At 37.8% G+C, this 19,047-nt stretch overlaps 1 protein-coding gene across 1 annotated transcript in view; it reads left to right on the top strand.

The window, feature by feature from the left end:
* LOC122796789 (C-type lectin mannose-binding isoform-like) overlaps positions 1–19,047 on the top strand; it is a 525,560-nt gene that overhangs the window by 447,607 nt on the left and 58,906 nt on the right. Inside the window, exon 4 of the mRNA XM_044065519.1 lies at positions 5,387–5,472. Coding sequence (XP_043921454.1) covers positions 5,387–5,472 — 86 coding nt within the window. The remainder of the gene's footprint in view (positions 1–5,386; positions 5,473–19,047) is intronic.

Genomic DNA, 19,047 nt, shown 5'->3' with positions numbered 1-19,047 from the left:
TAATATAGACCCTCTGGCATTTCACAGTGTAATCACATTTTCTCTGAATGAAACCCATTGCTAGTTGTAATTTTCTACCCGTTAATTCCTGCTATATCTGTTTTCTCTCAGGTGTAACTGCATTTAATGTGATGCATCTGTATTTTTAAGGCATTTTACAGTGTAATGCATATATTGTGTATGCTATCTATTCCTAGTTGTATTTCTTCAACTCCTTCAAATCTGTTTTCCTCAGTCTTTTATCTACTTTTCTTGTCTCCATCTTAACCACTACATCGCTGCTATCCCTATTCACTTTCTCCCTCTTAAAAACTTTGCCGTCTACACTCGCATGCTAGAAAACCCTATTTCAGGCTATTTCTCATATACTCTATTTAATGTCCTTAAGCTGTTAATCATAATTCCCTTTTGAACTTACAACTAAACAATAACAATTTCATTTTTTTTTGTTTTCCATTGCAGCTAGCTTCTGTTTGTGCTCCATCCTCTCCAGGCACTTTTCTTTGCTGTAAGAACCTCCCTGCCCCTGAAGTAACTGCAAACAAGATTTCCGCTCCACTTTGTATACTGACTGCCTCTACCTGAGGAATAAAGAGTATATGTAACTGAACTGTGCTTCTTTTCTACATAAATATTTTTTCCAATACTGTCCTAGTAAGATTCAGCCACATGCTTGCTAGCAGCCTGCTGCTGTCTGCAATTCCATCTTTTTTCCCATTTTTACCTTCCCCTTCTCTGGCTGTTTTTTTCTAGTGATACCTATAGCCATTTTAAATTTGGCCACTAGGTGGCAGTGTTATTCATTTCTTTTATTCTTAAATTTTCCTTACCATAGCCCAGTGCTAATTCTTCTCCCAGTGTATTTTGCCTGCTTAGCATGACAGAATTTAAATATAATTCAACCAAAATAATATTTAGCTAAGAATCTATTTGGTTTATATTATTTAGCTTTTGTTAGTGTTAAATCTAATTCAAATCTAAATAATATATTTTTTTAGCTAGAATCTATTTGGAGTGACAAAGCTCCCCTCTTAAACATCTGCATAGCCTCTTATCTCCAAGCTTGCTCTCTAGCCCCTTGTCTTATTTTAACCATACTGATTGTTTCTTCTTACCTTTATCTCCTTCTCCTTGGCTATACCTGCTCCGTTTGCCCTGAGGACTCACTCTGCTCCCCACTCTGCCCCCAAATTCCACCCGCCCCTAGACCTTCTACACTTATAGTAAATAAGTCACACCCATCTACACCCACATCCAATCAACATACCCATCCCCCATAATCAAATTACTCATTCTAGCCCAACCTTTACACTGCCCTCACCCTGCTCACTCCACTAAACCAAATCTCTCTTAAGAAACTGTCCCTACACCTTCCCAGCTTAAACCTACATCCAAACCTATCCTAATAAATGCCATGTCTACCAAACCAGCCTCTTTTATAACTCAAATACTATTTCTTATCTCCTTATCCTACTTGCACTATCTTACCAGACCTCTTTCTGCCAATCACACTCCCTAATTTCACTCAGCTATCTCATCCTATTTACCACACACACACGGTCCTATACCTGCATATCCCCTAGCCTCTACTCCCTCAAAAACATCACACTCTTCCCCTATAAACTAATATCCCAGCCCAAAAACACAACTCCAGTATATACTACCCCATCTCTATAAAGCTTACAACCCATATAATAGTTACTAAGCTACTTAAAAAAAGTCTTCTCCCACATTCCTCTTTTTATCTCTATCCTCATCTCTGGGGACATACACCCAAACCCTGGCCCCTCTCCCTCACACAACTCTAATTCCCCATCTCACCCCCCCCCCCCCACTCATCTGGAAGATCCCTCCACTTCACAGCACTAAATGCTCAGAGCATATGTAATAAAATCCCTAACCTCCACGTCTGGCTTCTCTATAATAAACATGATATTCTTTCCATCTCTGAAACCTAGCTTAAACCTCATATACAAGACTCAGAATTGATAGCACCCAACTATTGTATTATCAGAAAAGATAGAACACATAAAAAAGGGGGAGGTGTTGCTCTCCTCTACTCCTCATACCTCTCAGTTACTCCCTACTCCAAACCTATTCCCAAATTTGGTAATGCTGAATTAATTCCAGCCCTTCTTCAGGTAAATGAACATAAACTAATCTGCACTGTCACCCTCTACATCCCTCCTGGCAACAATGTCCCACTTCTTGAGGACATTCTCTCCTGGTTCTCTACCAATATCAGCAATGAAACTATAATCCTGGGTGATATTAGCATCAACTGGGACAATATTCAATCTCCAACTAACTCCCTAAATATAAATTTCTATAATTTCACTCAGTTCATTAACTCCACAACTAGACCTTCCAAAGACTTCCTCTCTGGTAGCACCCTAGATTGGATTCTAGTTTCCCATCACCACTATATCTCTGATAGTGGTACCCTTCCAGACCCACAAGGTGACCACTTTCCCACTTTCGCCCATTATCTTCCCTCCTGCCTACAACTATCCCACACCTACTCCACTATTCGGCACCTAAAAAATTTTAACCCCAATGCATTCTCAGATGCACTACAAAGAAACAACTGGAACCCACTAAAAACTTTATCCCTAGAAAATGCTGTTACCTACTTTAATACAATCTTCTTAAACCTGCTAGACTCCTTTGCCCCCTGGAAAACAAAATGCATAAAAAGTAACTCTGTCACCTGGTTAGCCAAGAATACCCTAGCCACCATGCTACTCCGTGATAAAGCTTGGAAACACCACCATAAAACTAAAACCACCATCTCCCTTAATGAATATAAAACACTTTACAACAAAGTTAAAAAATGTATTATCTCAGACCGCAAAGCCTATTTCTCCACACTCCAAATCAATCACAACAATAACCCTAGAAAATTCTGGGATGGAATCTCCTCTCTCCTTAACCCAGGTAAAAAAGAAAACTCATGCCCTGACCCAAATGCCTCTGACTCAGACATAGCTATGCAATTCCACTCATTCTTTACCGACTCCATAGTCAAACTAACATTATCCTTCACTAATAATCCTGCTTCCCCACATCTACCTCTACATATCCCTTTCTCCTTCAGTACCTCCAGCTCTCAACTTCCCCATTCTCACCCTATCCCCATCTCTACTATAAAAAGACTTCTTCTAAACTTGAAACCATGTTCTAATGCCCCTGACAAGATACCCTACTACTTCCTAAAGATAGCCGCAGAAGCCATTGCCTTCCCTATGTACATCCTAATAAATTGATTAGTCTTAGAATCCCATGTTCCCCAGCTCTGGAAAAAGGCCTATATTATTCCACTCCATAATGGTGGCAACAATAATAGTATCTTTAACTTCCGTCCCATTGCTATCCTATCCCCTATTTCAAAACTTCTCGAAAAATGCATTCAGTTTCAACTTCTTCCCTATCTTATAAATAACAACCTTCTTACTCCCACCCAGCATGGATTCTGCCCAGGCCATAACACCACCACTACCCTCCTCTCCTTCCTAGAAACCTTAAACAAAGTCTGTGACTCCGGTCATATTGTATCCACCCTCCTCTTAGACCTCTCTAAGGACTTCAATACCATCTCTCACAATCTTCTCCTTACCAAACTCTCTAAACTAAATCTATCCCATTCCTCTATCAACTGATTCACCAGTTACCTATCAAATAGCCAACAAGCAGTTAAGTCGAATAAAGCTATTTCACCATTCCTAAACACTCCCACAGGTGTGTCCCAGGGCTCGATTCTAGGTCCCCTTCTATTCAATATTTTTATTAATGACTTCTACCATGCCATCCCTAATGCCAGCCTCATCCAATACACTGACAACTCGACAATAATCTGCTCTGCCACCTTCACTTCCTCATTAACAAAATTAACTCAAGATACCTTCTCTTCTACTGAACAATGGATGCTAGAAAACCATCTAGCACTGAATGCAACCAAGACTAAACTAATGATATTTCCCCCGTCTAAAAGCATCACCCTTGACAAAAACTCTTTCTCTATCACCAGCCAAAATAATACACCTCTAGAAATAGTCTCCACAGCTAAACTATTAGGAATCCTCATCGATGATCAGCTAAAGTTCGATAGCCATCTACATGTAAATATCAAAAAAACTCATAAGAAGCTTGGCATGCTTTACCGCCGCAACCGTTTCATCCCTCCCTCCACCAGGCTCATTCTTGCTAATACATACCTTACCCCTTCCCTTATGTATGGTGCCTCTATCTTTACTAATCTGCAATGCTCCCTCAAGTCAAAACTCTCCTCCTGTTACTATAAAATCTCAAAATTTGCAACAGTTGCCCAGTTATCTTACCTATATTCAACTTATCCAAACACATAAACTCATTTTCAGCCCCTCTCTTTGTCCCTTCTTTGCCTCCCTTCCAAATGCATCTACCTAACAGATGTCTTTGATCCGACTTCCAAAATCTAATAGAGCTACACAAACCTGCACGTTCTCCAGGTAGACATCTTCTATCCTTCTGCCTTGCATGCCACTGGAATTCTCTCCCGCCCCTTATCCGTACCACTAACAATCTCTCTATTTTCAAAACCTTACTTTATTCACACCTAACCTCACAATGGGAATGCTCTTGCTCTCATCCTACATCAATTCCTTAACTTTACTGCTCGCTACAGCTAATACATCTGCTAATAGCCTCTATTAGCCTTAGGATTCCTGTAAGAATTAGCATACTATATAAGATCCTTAAATTGTTTGTGAAGAACTTTTTAAGCATTTGCTCCCTCAATTGCCAATTTTCTGTAACTGTTATTACCATGCAACAGTGGAAAAACAGTCCCCAGCTCTCTAGCACTATACCACACTGCCAATGGACTGAGAAAAGTTTCTTTTCTCTGAGCACCTGTAAGTAATTAATAATTCTGCACAAATTCACCCATCAGTGTGAAACCATTTTCATCATATTCTTTCATTATTCTGGTGTTCCACTGATTGTTTGCAGCATCTGTTATTCTCAGAAATGGTGCTGGCAGAGACATTATGACCTAGCCTGCTTTCACTTACTAAAATATAAAGAAATCCATGCCCTGACTAATGGATGACTTAGTTGTTCCACTACAACTCAAGTGATGATAAATCTTTACAAAAGCATGCTTCACTTAGTGATTTCCTTGGAGGCATAACTAGAGTTTGTACTCATGTTTGTATTGTACAGCTTTGTTCATATTCCCTGAGGTCTCCTTGTTTAAAATGTTTATATAAAATTAATTTCCCTGTAATACCACATATAAGAGTAATATATCTTGACCACAAATTTATGATTTGTGACATATTAAGCAATGAAGAATTCAAAGAAACATATTTTACTATGCAAAATTTTAATTTGTTTTCTTTAACAGATAGAACACGGGTTTACTTATTCATGAATGTTTCTACAGATGGTGACATTGATGTGCTGGCCACCAAAGATGCATTTATAGCAAAGGTAAGAAAATTGGGTAGGGGCACATAGTTCTGTGGCCTCACACTGGACACTTGTAATTATAAGTCATTTTAATGTGCAGCTCACTAGTAAAGTGATACAAATTATTTCCAGGTAAGAATGTAGTGCTTAAACACGGCAGAGAAGCAAAACAAAAAACTGTGATGCAGTGTGTGCTTACTATTCATGCAAATGAGTTGATATTTTTGTAACTTTAGTTTACATATGAAAATGAAAGTGTAGTAGTCTATTTGCTAAAAAGCCAAAGTAACAGCAAACTTGTTAATATTACTTGCATTGTTTAAAGTTAACATGTGTGTGTGTGTGTGTGTGTGTGTGTGTGTGTGTGTGTGTGTGTGTGTGTGTGTGTGTGTGTGTGTGTGTGTGTGTGTGTGTGTGTGTGTGTGTGTGTGTGTGTGTGTGTGATATGGCACAGTGGTGCAGCAGTAGCATTGTCACCTCACAGCAAGAGGATCTCTGGTTTGGTTCCCAGCTTGGGTGCCTTCTGTGCGGAGTCTGCCTGTCCTCCCTGCATTTGTGTGGGTTTCCTCTGGGTGCTCCGGTTTCCTCCCATGTTACAAAGACACGTGTCTGGAGCATTTCTACCCAGGCTTCCACTGAAAATTGGCTTCATTCCAAGTCGGACTTTCCTGGTTAACAAATGTTAAATAAAAATAAATAAAATAATAAATACCTCTCGACCTCCATATGAGAGAATGAGGAATACAGGACCTTAAAATCAGGAACAATCAGGGGCACCTAATTAATGTAAGATATGAATATTAAAATAAGCATATTAATGGACATGACCACACATTCAATAACATAAAGACAATGTATCATTTTAGAGCTGTTTTTTTACTATTAAAACAGTTGTATATATACACAGACAAACTATAGTGTTCATATTTTCACACTGTTGTATAAACTTAATGTAATGCATGCTCACTCCTCAAACGCATGAGTTCCAGTTTTATGAAGTTAGGTGCTTAAACATTCGCAAAGCACAAATGCATACTGAAAAGAAAACAATTAAGGCAATTTGCATTCAGACTATTGCCACACAGACTATTTGCTACAGTTCTACACGTGCAGGTCATTTCCCCACGGTCATATGTCAAACTAAAAGTTATTCAAATTTATCTTGGCAGGGCAGAATCAGTTTCTGATGTTATGGAATGTTCTTTGTTATAAGCAGTTGCTGCCTTTATTGCTGCTTCCAGCATGCCCTTTGGATGTTTCATGCAGTAGCAGTCATTGTCCTCATTCATCTTTATTGCTAGTAGAGTTTAATGTTTTTGGGCCAAGTTCAGTTTTTACTCTGCAAACTATGCTAAATGCCCATTCTGCTTCACTGTTTGAGTGCAGTAAGCAGAGCAATGTTTGCATTAGTTTTTTAAATGTTTGAAGGTCTTGTACTGCAGGGCTCCAAAGCACCATGGACCAATATTTCAGGAAATTAGATGAATCTGATCCATATGACCATCCAGTCATCTGATGCACAGAAAATTTATCAATCAGTTTCCAACACTCCACTAGTGAACTGCAGAAACCGAAACGAGTGACAATATCTACAACACTAAAGGAGAAAGGCTGTAATTTCATAGCTGGATCTAATAAGCTGGCCATGTTCTGCAGCAGAGGATCTCTTGCAGGAAAATGTTTTATCATTTTGAGTAGGACTGTAGAGTAAAATTGCCTGGCTCTCTTGAAAAGTTTCCTCTGTTGTTCCCTTTATATAATCCATATTGTTATCCAAATATGTTTTGGCATCAGGACCAATACAAATTTCACTGTCTTGTGAGATGTTGTCTTGCACTTCAAGAATTGCATCAATAGTACTTACATTCCCCAACAACTGCCTTACAATTAGTGGTTTGAGTACCTTACTAGCATATGCATGCAGTACTTTATGGATGTCATTATGCAAGGTGAGCAATTTGCTTTCCCTGCCTTGTATTTGCACATCAAAGTTCTGCAGTGGTTCAAAGGCATATTGCAGGAAGAGGAATGCCAGATTAATGTCATGGCTCTGCAGTCTCTCAGTGATTAGATCCTCTTTAACAGAAAGTTGTTTTGTTCACGACATTAAATAGGATCTCAGGGCAGGCCACAAGGCAAGCATTCTTCTGATAACTTTTGTAGCCATCGAGTGGGGGCATACCTGATAATTCTGAGAGGACCAATATCCACAAACTCTGCAAACTCTTTAATCTTCTACTGACACTGTGCACTGCTGGAAAAGTGACAATAAATTTCAGACATCAGTTCCTCTACAGGTACAGCCATTGCCTTTACGCTAGATTTAATCCAGAAGTCTGCATTGTGTCATAAGCAGCGCATGTTGAAAATATGGGGCGGGGGGGTAAGCTCTTTTAGTCTAGATCACACAGATTTCTATTTACCACTCATGGATGCAGCATTATCCAAAGAATAACCCACTATGTTGCTCACAGGAACATTAAACTTGCTCAGAGTCTCCATTACACTGCCATAAATGGCTTGACCAGTTCCACTGACACAAACAGGCATGTCAAGAAATCTAACAACATTTTTACCACTGTCATGCTCAAAAAAAAAACAACTTAAATTATAAGCAGTTTGTCATCCCCCTATATCTGTACTCAAAAAGGTACAAACAGTATGGCACTTTCTGACATATTTTTGCTATGTCCTGCTGATATTTTGGCCCCGTTACACCCCTTACAATGCAAGCAGTGTTTGTTGGTCTGAAGGTCATTTTTGTACCATCTCTGAAGCCATACAGTACCTCTTCGTGTACTTCAAAAATGATCCCCAGCTGTAAAAGGCAGTGTAGATCAGTGTGTGTGTACAACTTTAAGAAGCTTTCTAGGGGCTTGCACAAGTGTATAAATACTGAGCACATGTGAGCCTGACTGCTATTTTGTAGAAAGCTGTTGAGATGTAAGCATGTATGTCTGTTTTGTCTGTCAGTTAATTGATTCCGGTTCGTTTATATTTTGTTATGCTGCTACCAATCCTGATGTGTTTCTGTGTAATAAAGCATATAAATGAACTACCCCCACCTGTTCACCATCTAAACTAGAGAGGGACGAGCAACAAGGTGTCAGACGAGGCATATCTAAAAGGACATGTGGCCAGAAGGGAATCCAGATTCTTCAGTTTGAGACCGAGAGGCACTCAGTTAACACTGGAGGAATGCATAGGAGTGAATCATCCCTACTGCACGTATAACTTGCAAAACAGGTCAGAAACAAATTTCAGGCATTAAAACTTGCTCAAGCTATTTATTATTCACAAAATATGAAACAACACATTCAGAACGTTCTAAATGAATTTCTAAGGAACAGATATATCTGATTTTACGATATACCAACAGAAATATTCAAAATAACTACGGAAAATGTTTGAAATAAAGTCTGAATTGCATAAAATTAATAAAATAAGGGAAATAACCACATTTTTTCACAAAGCACTACTTTTTTGCATTAATCAAAGTTATTCAAGTTGTCTGAAGTGTGTGAAGTGTTCACGGTTGTGCAGTATTACAGTAAAGTTATTTCACAAAATACAGCTATTACAGAGCATATTTCACAAACTACATTATTTGGAAGAGTTTATTGTGCATTTGAATGTTATTACAAGCTGCTGTGTGTGCTTGTTCATACATAATTACAAGGGCCATATTTTCAGTGTATGCCCAAAGACATAATTTGTTGGCAATGCAGATGGATTTCAAAAAACAACTCCACTTGTGTTTGACAATAATATTGCAGAGAACTGGAGAGTGTTTGAGCAAGAGTATGATATTTTCATACAGGCTGCATTTTCTGATAAAGATGATCATAGAAAGGCATTTATTCTGCCTAATTTAGCTGGTTCAGAAGCCATAAAAAGTGAGCGTTCATTTATGTATGCACCTGCTGTCTTTGCAGGAGAGGGGGAAAAACCATCATATAGTTGTACCAGCTGAGTCAAGGGAGGACCCAAAGTGCTTAAAATATAAATTTAGAGAAATGTGTATCCCTCAAATGAATGTTACAATGGAAAGGTACTTATTTTGTACAAGGGATCAAAAGCCTGGTGAAACTTTTGCAGCATATACAGTATGACTGACTTGAGAAACAAAACTAAAACGTGCAGATTTGGTGATTTAAGGGATGAGCTGATAAAAGACAGATATGTGTGGTATTAAAGATACTGTTGTGAGAAAGATTTTGCTTCATGACAGTGATTTAACTTTGAATAAGGCTATTGAGATGTGTCAGATATATGTGCTTACAGAAAAGCACACAACTATTCTTACAAATGAGAGATGCATGCTTCTAGTAACTTCTAAAGCTCATGTTGATAGTATGCAGCACATGGTTAACAGAAGCAGGCCCAAGCACATGGCTGCAACTGCAAACCCTGCAACACTCACAAGGAAACCCCATAGTAGCTTTCTAGCAAATTCCAAGGTGTGCTGTGGAAAGTCTCAGTGAAATATAAGAGTGAGTCAGCAAACTCAAAGCATGCACACTCACCCAGTTTCATAGCCACCTGTTGTAATTGTGGAGGAAGTCATGAGCCTAAAAGGGAAAAATGTTTAGCTTTTGGTCAGCAATGTCACAACTGGAATCATTTCAAAAGGTTTTGTAAATCAAAGAGCACACATTTTTTTATTAAAAGAGAACATTCAAAGAAACAAGCTGATAAATTAGAAAGCTATGACTCCACTTTTTATGCTGATGGTGTGTCAGTACTTCATGAAAAAGTCAATGTAGTAGATTTATGGGCAAGGAATGAAGTATTGTGTACCATTCAGATAAATGGAAAAACCCATATTGTTCAAAGCTGACACAGGTTCAAAGTGCAATGTTATGCCTGCAGAAACATTTGCTAGAGTATGTGCTGGTGAAAGGCTTGATTTGGCATAGTGTTCAAAGCTTGTTGCTTATGGTAGTGCAGAGATTCAGACTGAGGACTCAGTGATGCTTTCATGTTGGTCTGGTGGGATAAGTTAATACTAGTTATTATATGTTTTCAAAGGCACGTCCAGTCATTATTAGGCTCATAGACAGTTTGAAAATGGGACTGCTCTCCTTTAATAAGGAAGTCCATCGTGTTAGTTTGAAAGACCACTGCTAAGATTTCACCCATTATATTTTCCCTACCTATGCTAATCTTTTCAAAGACAAACTAAGCAAGCTTCCAGTTGTGTACTCCATGAAGTTAAACCCAGATGTCAATCCAGTTGTCAGGCCAGCCTGGAAAGTTCCAGTAGCTATGCAGAACAGAGTCCAAACTGAGCTAGATAAAATGGTGCAACAAGGTTTAATTTGCCCAGTCAATGAACCAACTGAATGGATATTTTCCATGGTGATAGCTCATAAGAAAAGTTCAGATGATATCAGAATGTGTATTGATCCATGAGATTTGAACAAAGCACTGGAAAGACCTCATTATCCAATGTGTACAGTCAAAAAAGTTGCAGCACTGATGCCAAATGCCACTGTTTTTCATGTTTTAGATGTAAAGAGTTCATTTTGTCAAATTTTGCTTGACAAGAAATCCACATTGCTAACTATGTTCAGTACTCCATTTGGCAGGGATAGATTTTTGAGAATGACATTTGGGATAAATTCTGCCAATGAAGTCTTTCAACATGCAATGGAGCAAATTTTTTTTGGGTATCCCTGTGCTGTTATAGTAGATGATATTCTAGTAGGAGGTAATGGTGAAGCTGAGCATGATAGATACCTCGAGAAAGTTCTGGAAAGAACTCGTCAAGTGAATCTTAAGCTGAATCCTCAGAACTGCAAGTTCAGGTTACGAGAGGTCAGTTATGTTGGTCATTTATTTACGACCAGACTCTTGCAAGCAAACAGCTGTTCTTGAGATGCCAGCTCCAGACAATGTTCAAGCCCTTAAATGCTTTCTTGGCATGGCTAACTACCTAGGCAAGTTCATTCCAGACTTAAGTGAACTAGCAGCACTGCTTCGAGAGCTGACACACAAAGATTCATCCTGGTCATGGTTGGAACAACACCAGAGTGTATTTGGTGTCCTGAAACAGAGAATTGCCAGTCCACCAATTCTTAGATACTATGATGTTCACAAACCAGTTACTCTTTCCTGTGATGTTTCGAACTTTGTTCTTTGTGCAGCCATTCTCCAATAGGGTCAACCTATTGCCTATGCATCCAGATCTCTAACCTAAACTGAAATGCAGTATGCTCAGATAGAGAAAGAACTTTTGACAATTATGATTGCATGTTTGAAATTCCATAACTATATTTATGGTAGACCTATCCAGATCAAAACAGACCACCAACCTCTAGTTACTATTTTGAGAAAGTCTGTGCATTCAGCTCCAGGCAGATTGCAGAAGTACAATTTCAATCTTGTCTATACAAAAGGGCAAACGTCTTTATCTTGCTGATACAGTATCCAGATCACCCAGAAACACCACTGAAGAGAATGAGAATGAGAAACTTGATTTTGAAGTCATGGAAGTGAGTAATTTTTCTTCCACACATCTCAAAGAGCTTAGAAATCATACATAAGTGTATAAATACTGAGCACATGCGAGCCTGACTGCCATTTTGTAGGAAGCTGTTGAGATGCAAGCATGTATGTCTGTGTAGTTTGTCTGTTAATCGTTTTGTTTATATTTTGTAATGCTGGTACCCATCCTGATGTATTTCTGTGTAATAAAGCATATAAACGAACTACCCCCACCTGTTCGTCCTCTAAACTAGAGAGGGACGAGTGACAGGCAGATTGTGTTCAGCAAGGAGACAAATAAAGGCTACTTCAGCCTCCAGTATTTTAGAGTTGGTTTTCTGAGTTGCAAATATTTCTGTCACCTTCCTCCCATTTGAAAGTTTGGTACGCATCTTGTGCTTTTCGGTATCCATTTGTCACTTGTCCAACATTAATATTGATAGCACATGTCTTCCAAAAAGCATATCTGGGACCATGCCTGCTTTTGTTTACCCAGTCAAAGCTGACCTTCCAGATGCTTTGGAATGTAGTCATTTGCTTCTTCTTCTTCTCAAAGGCAACATCTTTGGAGAAAAGAGGGTGTAATAAAGAAAAGCTTCAAGGTTACAAGTGTACCATGAAATATATTTAAGGTAAAATGAAGCTTGTATGATGCCAAACATAAATCAAAAAGTCTTACCCTTCAGAGTTGCTCCACTATAATACTGTAAGAAAATCTGCTTTGCATCCCTTCCATTGTGGCTTGTACTATGCTGTTGTGTGATTTAGCATTACTTTACCTCAGAAGAAAATAATTGTAATGGTTCAGATAAAGGATGAGAAACCAAGCCAGAAACCTCTGTAAATGTGTGCAACGTGGTAAGCCAATTTAATACATATCAACATGCATAGGCATAAAATCTGAATGAGCATTATTGCAAATGATTCACAACGCATACAGGTAAATGCTTATCGCAAATGATTTATAACATATCTGTATCCAATAATAAGCTCATTATTGCAAATGATTCATAACACATCCAACAAAAAGCTCATTATTGCAAATCATGGATATATTATACAACACAGTTGCGGATCAATCATTACTTAGCCAACCTGAACCTTACAAGGTTTATTTTACAGACATATTTTCAAACATATATAAAAGTATGACAGTCAGTAACAAGTATGAATATTATTGATTAGGATATACTAAGGTAGTGAGAAAATCTGACCATTCTGAGGAATTCACTGCACTTTGTATGCGCTATACCTTCATACTTTAATTTGACATATTCAGACAAATGGGGAAAAAGGCAACAAATTTTGGGGGACAAAAGGCCACAATCAGAGCAAGTCTTATTTTGGTGTTGCCTTACACTTCATTTGTTAGAACAGGTTTTGTAGCAACATACATTTTCTGAAGGATATACTAGTTCAAATACTTATTCTTCTGCACTAACTTACGGTATGAGCTGTTCAATTACTTTCAAAAATACTTAACTGGGCACTGCTTGGGCATATAATAACATTAAAACATGTATATGCACATATACCTATAGTACCCATACCCCTAAGACTTGTATATGCATATGCTCATAATAAACATACAAAAAAAGTAAAAATAAACAAATGGCAGTTATCATTCCTACATGTCCATACCACCATAGCTACCATCTGTAATGCCCAGGCAAAACTCTACACAATGAAGACTGACAGACTCATATAATTTGGTACAATTCAAATACTCAATAAATTTAACAGAAGAAAGTTATCATAGCAAATGTCTGAGAGACAGAATGACTGAAATAATGTAAGTTTATAGATGGATAGTCTCAAACTAAGGAATGCATTTCCACAACAGAAAACAAAATTGAACATTGTTACTGCCACAGAAAGAAAGAAAAGAATCCACAGTGTTCAAAATAAAAGTAATAAATGCCACTGATATTCCCCCATTAAACATATATAACTTAGCAAGCATTGCAAACAATGGAAGCTGATTGTCTACATTTCAAGTTATTTAAATAGAATGCAAGTACACCCAATATCTATGATTTCTGAACACTTTCCCCCAAGAATGTCAAAACACTGTCCTGAAATTGGTAACCTTGAAGCAAGCTGTACAAATCTGCAAATCCCACAACAAATGCCTAATATTACTTTCATGAATACAGCTGTATTAATAAACACATTACTAAACATACTAAGAAATAGGTAAGACCAAAAATATGAAACAAAATGTGGGCACTGGGCAGTGTCACATACATTTTAAATTCTTAGCACAAGAAATCTGGATGAAGAATAAAATAATTGGAGGACCAAAGGACCCCAGGCATACAGACAGATTTTAAATCTTGCTCTTATAAACTTAGAAAAATGTTGGAAAAACAGGATGTGTTAGCATGCATTCTCTGAAGGATATTCCATTCTGAAACTCAAATGTCTGTCATTGGTGACTTCAGTCAGTAGTTTGCCAGAAAACACCACATTTTAAGAGGAACAGACCAAAAATAAAAAAATATGGAGATATACCTCAACCTCTTAGCATAAGAAATCTGGATGAAGCATAAAATAACGTGATGGGGGGGGGGGGCAAAGGACCAAACAGACACATTTTAAATCTTGCTCCTATAAACTTAGAGAAATACAGGAATAACAGGATACGTGTTAGCAAGCATTCTCTGAATAATATGCAGTTCTGAAACTCAAAAGTCTGTCATTAGTGACTTCAGTCAGAGATTTGCGAGAAAGCATGGCATTTTAAGAGGAACAGACCAAAAAGGTAAGGCAAAAAAAAAAAAAAAAACAGAACCCATATAATTAACCTGTTAGCACAAGAAACCTAGATAAACATTAAAGCACAAAATCATATGGACCAAAAACATAGGGACAGATTTTAAATATTGTTGTTATACATTTTAAAAAATGCTGGAATAACAGGATATGTGTTAGCAAGCTTTCTGAAGCCAGACAACATCTTATTTTATGAGGAACAGACAAAAAATAAAAAAATAAAAACATATACCTCTACTAGTAGCACCAGAAATCTCGATATAAGCAGGGATAAACAGATGCCCTCTCCTAGCAATTTACAGAAGTTAAACTTACCTGTAATCCTCAAAAATTAGCACAGAAAAAAAAAAATCAGAGCTAATATGCAAACATTCAGCCACTTCAGCAGCACCAGCTCCTCTCCAATTTTACAGCACCAATCCGGCCCTTCCTTGAGTTGAATCCTTGGGTGTGGCAGGCAGCAGTGAATCTTTCCCTTCCTTTGATCTTCTTCTTGGGCACAGCACGCAGTTAATTCTTCTTCCAGTTTCTTCTTCCTGGATGGCTCTCCTCTTCACAACACCAATGCACTGCAGGCATCAGAAGATCGGACATTCATTTCTGCTTCATGACGATGAGACAAACTCCATACAGGCTCCTCCACTATGCCTTGCTTATATGTAAACTTCGCGGACCTAACTGAAGACAAAAGCACATCAGGTCCGCACTTCTGAATATACCAAGCAGGAAATGGAAAAATGGGCTTGCAAGATGTAAATGAATTGCAGTAAAGTGATACTCTGATTGCTTAAGTCAAGTACAGCCAGAACAGAAGTCGTTTTACGCAAATCTCAGGGGCAGCTCACAAATCAGGTACTCAGGAGACTAATCTTATTTAAGCTTAAAAATGTGTGTTCCCAAGGAATTTGGAACAATTGAGAGATGTGGTGTCTGTGTGTTTATGTATATGTGTGTGTGTGTGTGTGTGTGTGTGTGTGTGTGTGTGTAGATTTACTAATTTATGTACCTGAATTAGCTCACTTCCTAACTATGCCAACTATGTGAAGACACACCAGTGAATGTTTCTTTGAAGGTCTCAAACCTGTAACATTGTTTTACTGAAAAACCTACATTTATCAAAATCAAATTTCGCCTCACCCCACTGTTACATAACTGCAGTGAGTTTATATAAGTTAAAGCATGTGAGGAGGTTCTCCTATGTGAGGTGGGGGAATTCATGTTGATTCACCAAATGAAATTTCAACAAGTGATAATACCACAAAAAGAAGTTGCCGAACTCTACTTTTAGTAAACCTCAATCTGTATTTTTACAGGGGTCAGTTTCTTGTACCCATTATGTGGGGGGATGTCCCCACTCTCCTCAGTCTTATATATGCCATCTCTATAAGTGCAGAACAGTGAGAGAAAGTGCAAACTTCACTATTGCTTTAATTGGCATTCAAGAAAATAGCTTTATAGTACTGGCATACTAACTCCAAGTCTGCCTTAATTTGGAATAAAATTCATAACTGGTACCATAATTATCTGTTTCGTATCATGTTACCTACAGACCACTCCAATTACTACAGCAAAGACTGTACTCCAGAGCAGTGTTTTTTAACTGACAAAAATCTATTGATCTAGTGCTTACACTCTTGTTGGTGCAGAGAAAGAGGCTTTCTTTAGTCCTATCATCATTGGTACTCCTTTAGAGGTGTTCTGTTAACCTCAATATTTTGCATGCAGCATTGTTTAAGGATGAACCTCCTAGATGAAAAATTACTGAATAAATTTCATCCTTAATTACAGACTGACATGAAGTCTCCTAGCCTCTAAACAATAACTCAGCTGAGTTAGCAGTTTTAGTTCAGTATCTAGCACCTGCAAATAGAATGAAGTGGCTTCCTACTATGTTACATAGATTAAGGGCAGATTCAAGCCTTTCAAGAAAGCTAAATTCAGAAAATAAATAAGTTAGGTGTTCTGAACTTATGAGATAAACTCATAGACATTAGAGAAACTTGTAAAAAGTGGCAATTAGTTGTGCAGATGTGATACAGTCAGTTTAAATTACATTCATCTTAATACTAACATTCAAGAACTCATATTAATCTATTCATTTGCTTTTAGTTGCCTACAAAACAAAGAGCGCTTCATCTTACATGTATAATTAAGACATCAGTGCCACAGTTCCAGCTCACAGTTCTTGAATAAAACCCACTTGCACCTTTGTAATTTATAAGATAGGAGACATAATCACATACCTCATTCAATAGAAGGTTTTATTTATTCAGTTATTCCTTAGTTTTACCTTTTTGATTTTTTCCATCACTATAACGGCACAGAATGGTTCCCTATCAGAAGCCTGAAACACTATAAGCTTGAAAATCAAAATCCTGAAACCAAAAGCCTGAAAACTCAAAATCCTGAAAACCCAAAATCCTGAAACTCAAAATCCTGAAAACACAAATAATGCTAATATGCCAATACAAAGACACTAATATCTACCGACTGACCTTGACCCTAACCCTAAGGTCCGTCACTATCGCACACTCACCTGACCCGCGCCCTAACCCTAACTCACTTAAACCGCCCCTAACCCTAATTTTTGTCACTATTGCATACATGCCTAACCTGCGCCCTAACCCTAACTCACTTAAACTGCCCCTAACCCTAACATAAAACCAACCGCACACTTACCTGAACCCAACGCATGACCTAACACCGCAGGGCTAACAATAGCAAAGCCACAATGACGTCCGTATGTCTATTTTGTGTTTTCAGGATTTTGAGTTTCAGGATTTTGGGTTTTCAGGATTTTGAGTTTTCAGGCTTTTGGTTTCAGGATTTTGATTTTCAGGCTTATAGTGTTTCAGGCTTCTGATAGGGAACCCACAGAATGCATTTTTGCATCCTTAAATCAGCTGTTAGTTACTATCTACATTCTGGTCAACGACCCCTTAGCCTAGTATGGGGAGTAAGAATGTTCCTCTAGTACCTGTATGGAAGGAGGTTTATGCTGATATCTGATTACCCCCCCCCACACTAGTTTTGTTTTTTTATTAACAGAAAAGGAATGCACCCCAAACTACTACAGTCAGACTTCTGCTTTGACCCTGTTTTTAAGGTCAAACTTGTATGTTATTGAGTATAAGGGACCAAAGCAGCACTGTATCTCTAATGGGCTCTTCATAGTACCATTGCAAATGTTAGAGGGAAGCAGCACTAATGATCAGATAGTGGTATGTTATGCATCCTTATTAGCAAGTTCAAGTCATGAATACATTTATAGAAAAACTGTGCTGTCCATACTGAATGAACTAGTAGTAAAAGAGTGGCCTAAGATAAATAATTAGCTATTTCCGACTTTTATAGCACAAAACATACTTTTATGTGGATGCTTTTATCTGGATTTATGATGGTTTTTCCTGAAACATTTCAGTCCTGACTACTAGGCATTATTTGTGGGGTCCATCTTGGCATAGTGAAAATTGAGTCATTGGTAAACGATAATTTCTGAATAGTATTTTTTGGCTAGGCTTGTATTGGCCTGCAAACTGATTGCCCACTAGTTACTTATGAACCTATAAATTAATGTATGGTGGTCTGGGACTAAACAGATTAAAGATTTTGCTCATAAATGTATAAAATCTTAAATGATGTGGAAAGCACTGCCACAGTCGGCAATGTTTCACTTCTATGAATGACCTACATTGCCAAAGAAGTATGGAAAAACATGCAAGCTCATTTGTAGGAAATGTATTTCTCTTAGCAGTAAATCTTCATTTAGATTTGCCTAAAATGATCTATATGTAATGTACTAATTATCCCAAAAAAAATGTAGTTTTGAGAACAGTGTTTGTAATTAATGGATTATCTATATAAATTGTGACTGACAGTGGGCTGCAGATGATATCAAATCATACCCTATAACTGTCAGACAGGAAGAGCAGGTGACGTTGAATTCCTATCAGAAATCTAAAATTCAGGTTTTGTGAGTTTCGGTACTAAATATAAATGAAATGCAATCCCCCACCAAAACCATCAAATTCTGAAACTATTACACAGTTAAATCAATTTGCCACTACATCCATAAAATGGGACTTCTTACCCCCACACATATGCTGACTATATATACTACCTCTGTCACTGCACCTTACAGTAAAAAGAATAATTCAAGATATTATAACCAGGAGATTCATACATATTATGTCATATATGGTCTTGCCATTCTGAAGGTCACAAATGACATCCTTGGAGTAACAATAGACATCCAACTTGTTAAATAATTTAGGCCAAAAAAAAACTAGAAAAGTTTTGAGCATTCTTTAGTACATTGCTTTCCTGCCACAG

The sequence above is a fragment of the Protopterus annectens genome, chromosome 3.part0 (genome assembly GCF_019279795.1).
Source record: "Protopterus annectens isolate FY-2018-M chromosome 3.part0, PAN1.0, whole genome shotgun sequence".
Lineage (NCBI taxonomy): Eukaryota > Metazoa > Chordata > Ceratodontiformes > Protopteridae > Protopterus > Protopterus annectens.
Note: the sequence above shows the minus strand (reverse complement) of the source record. Positions and strands in the feature narration are given on the sequence as shown.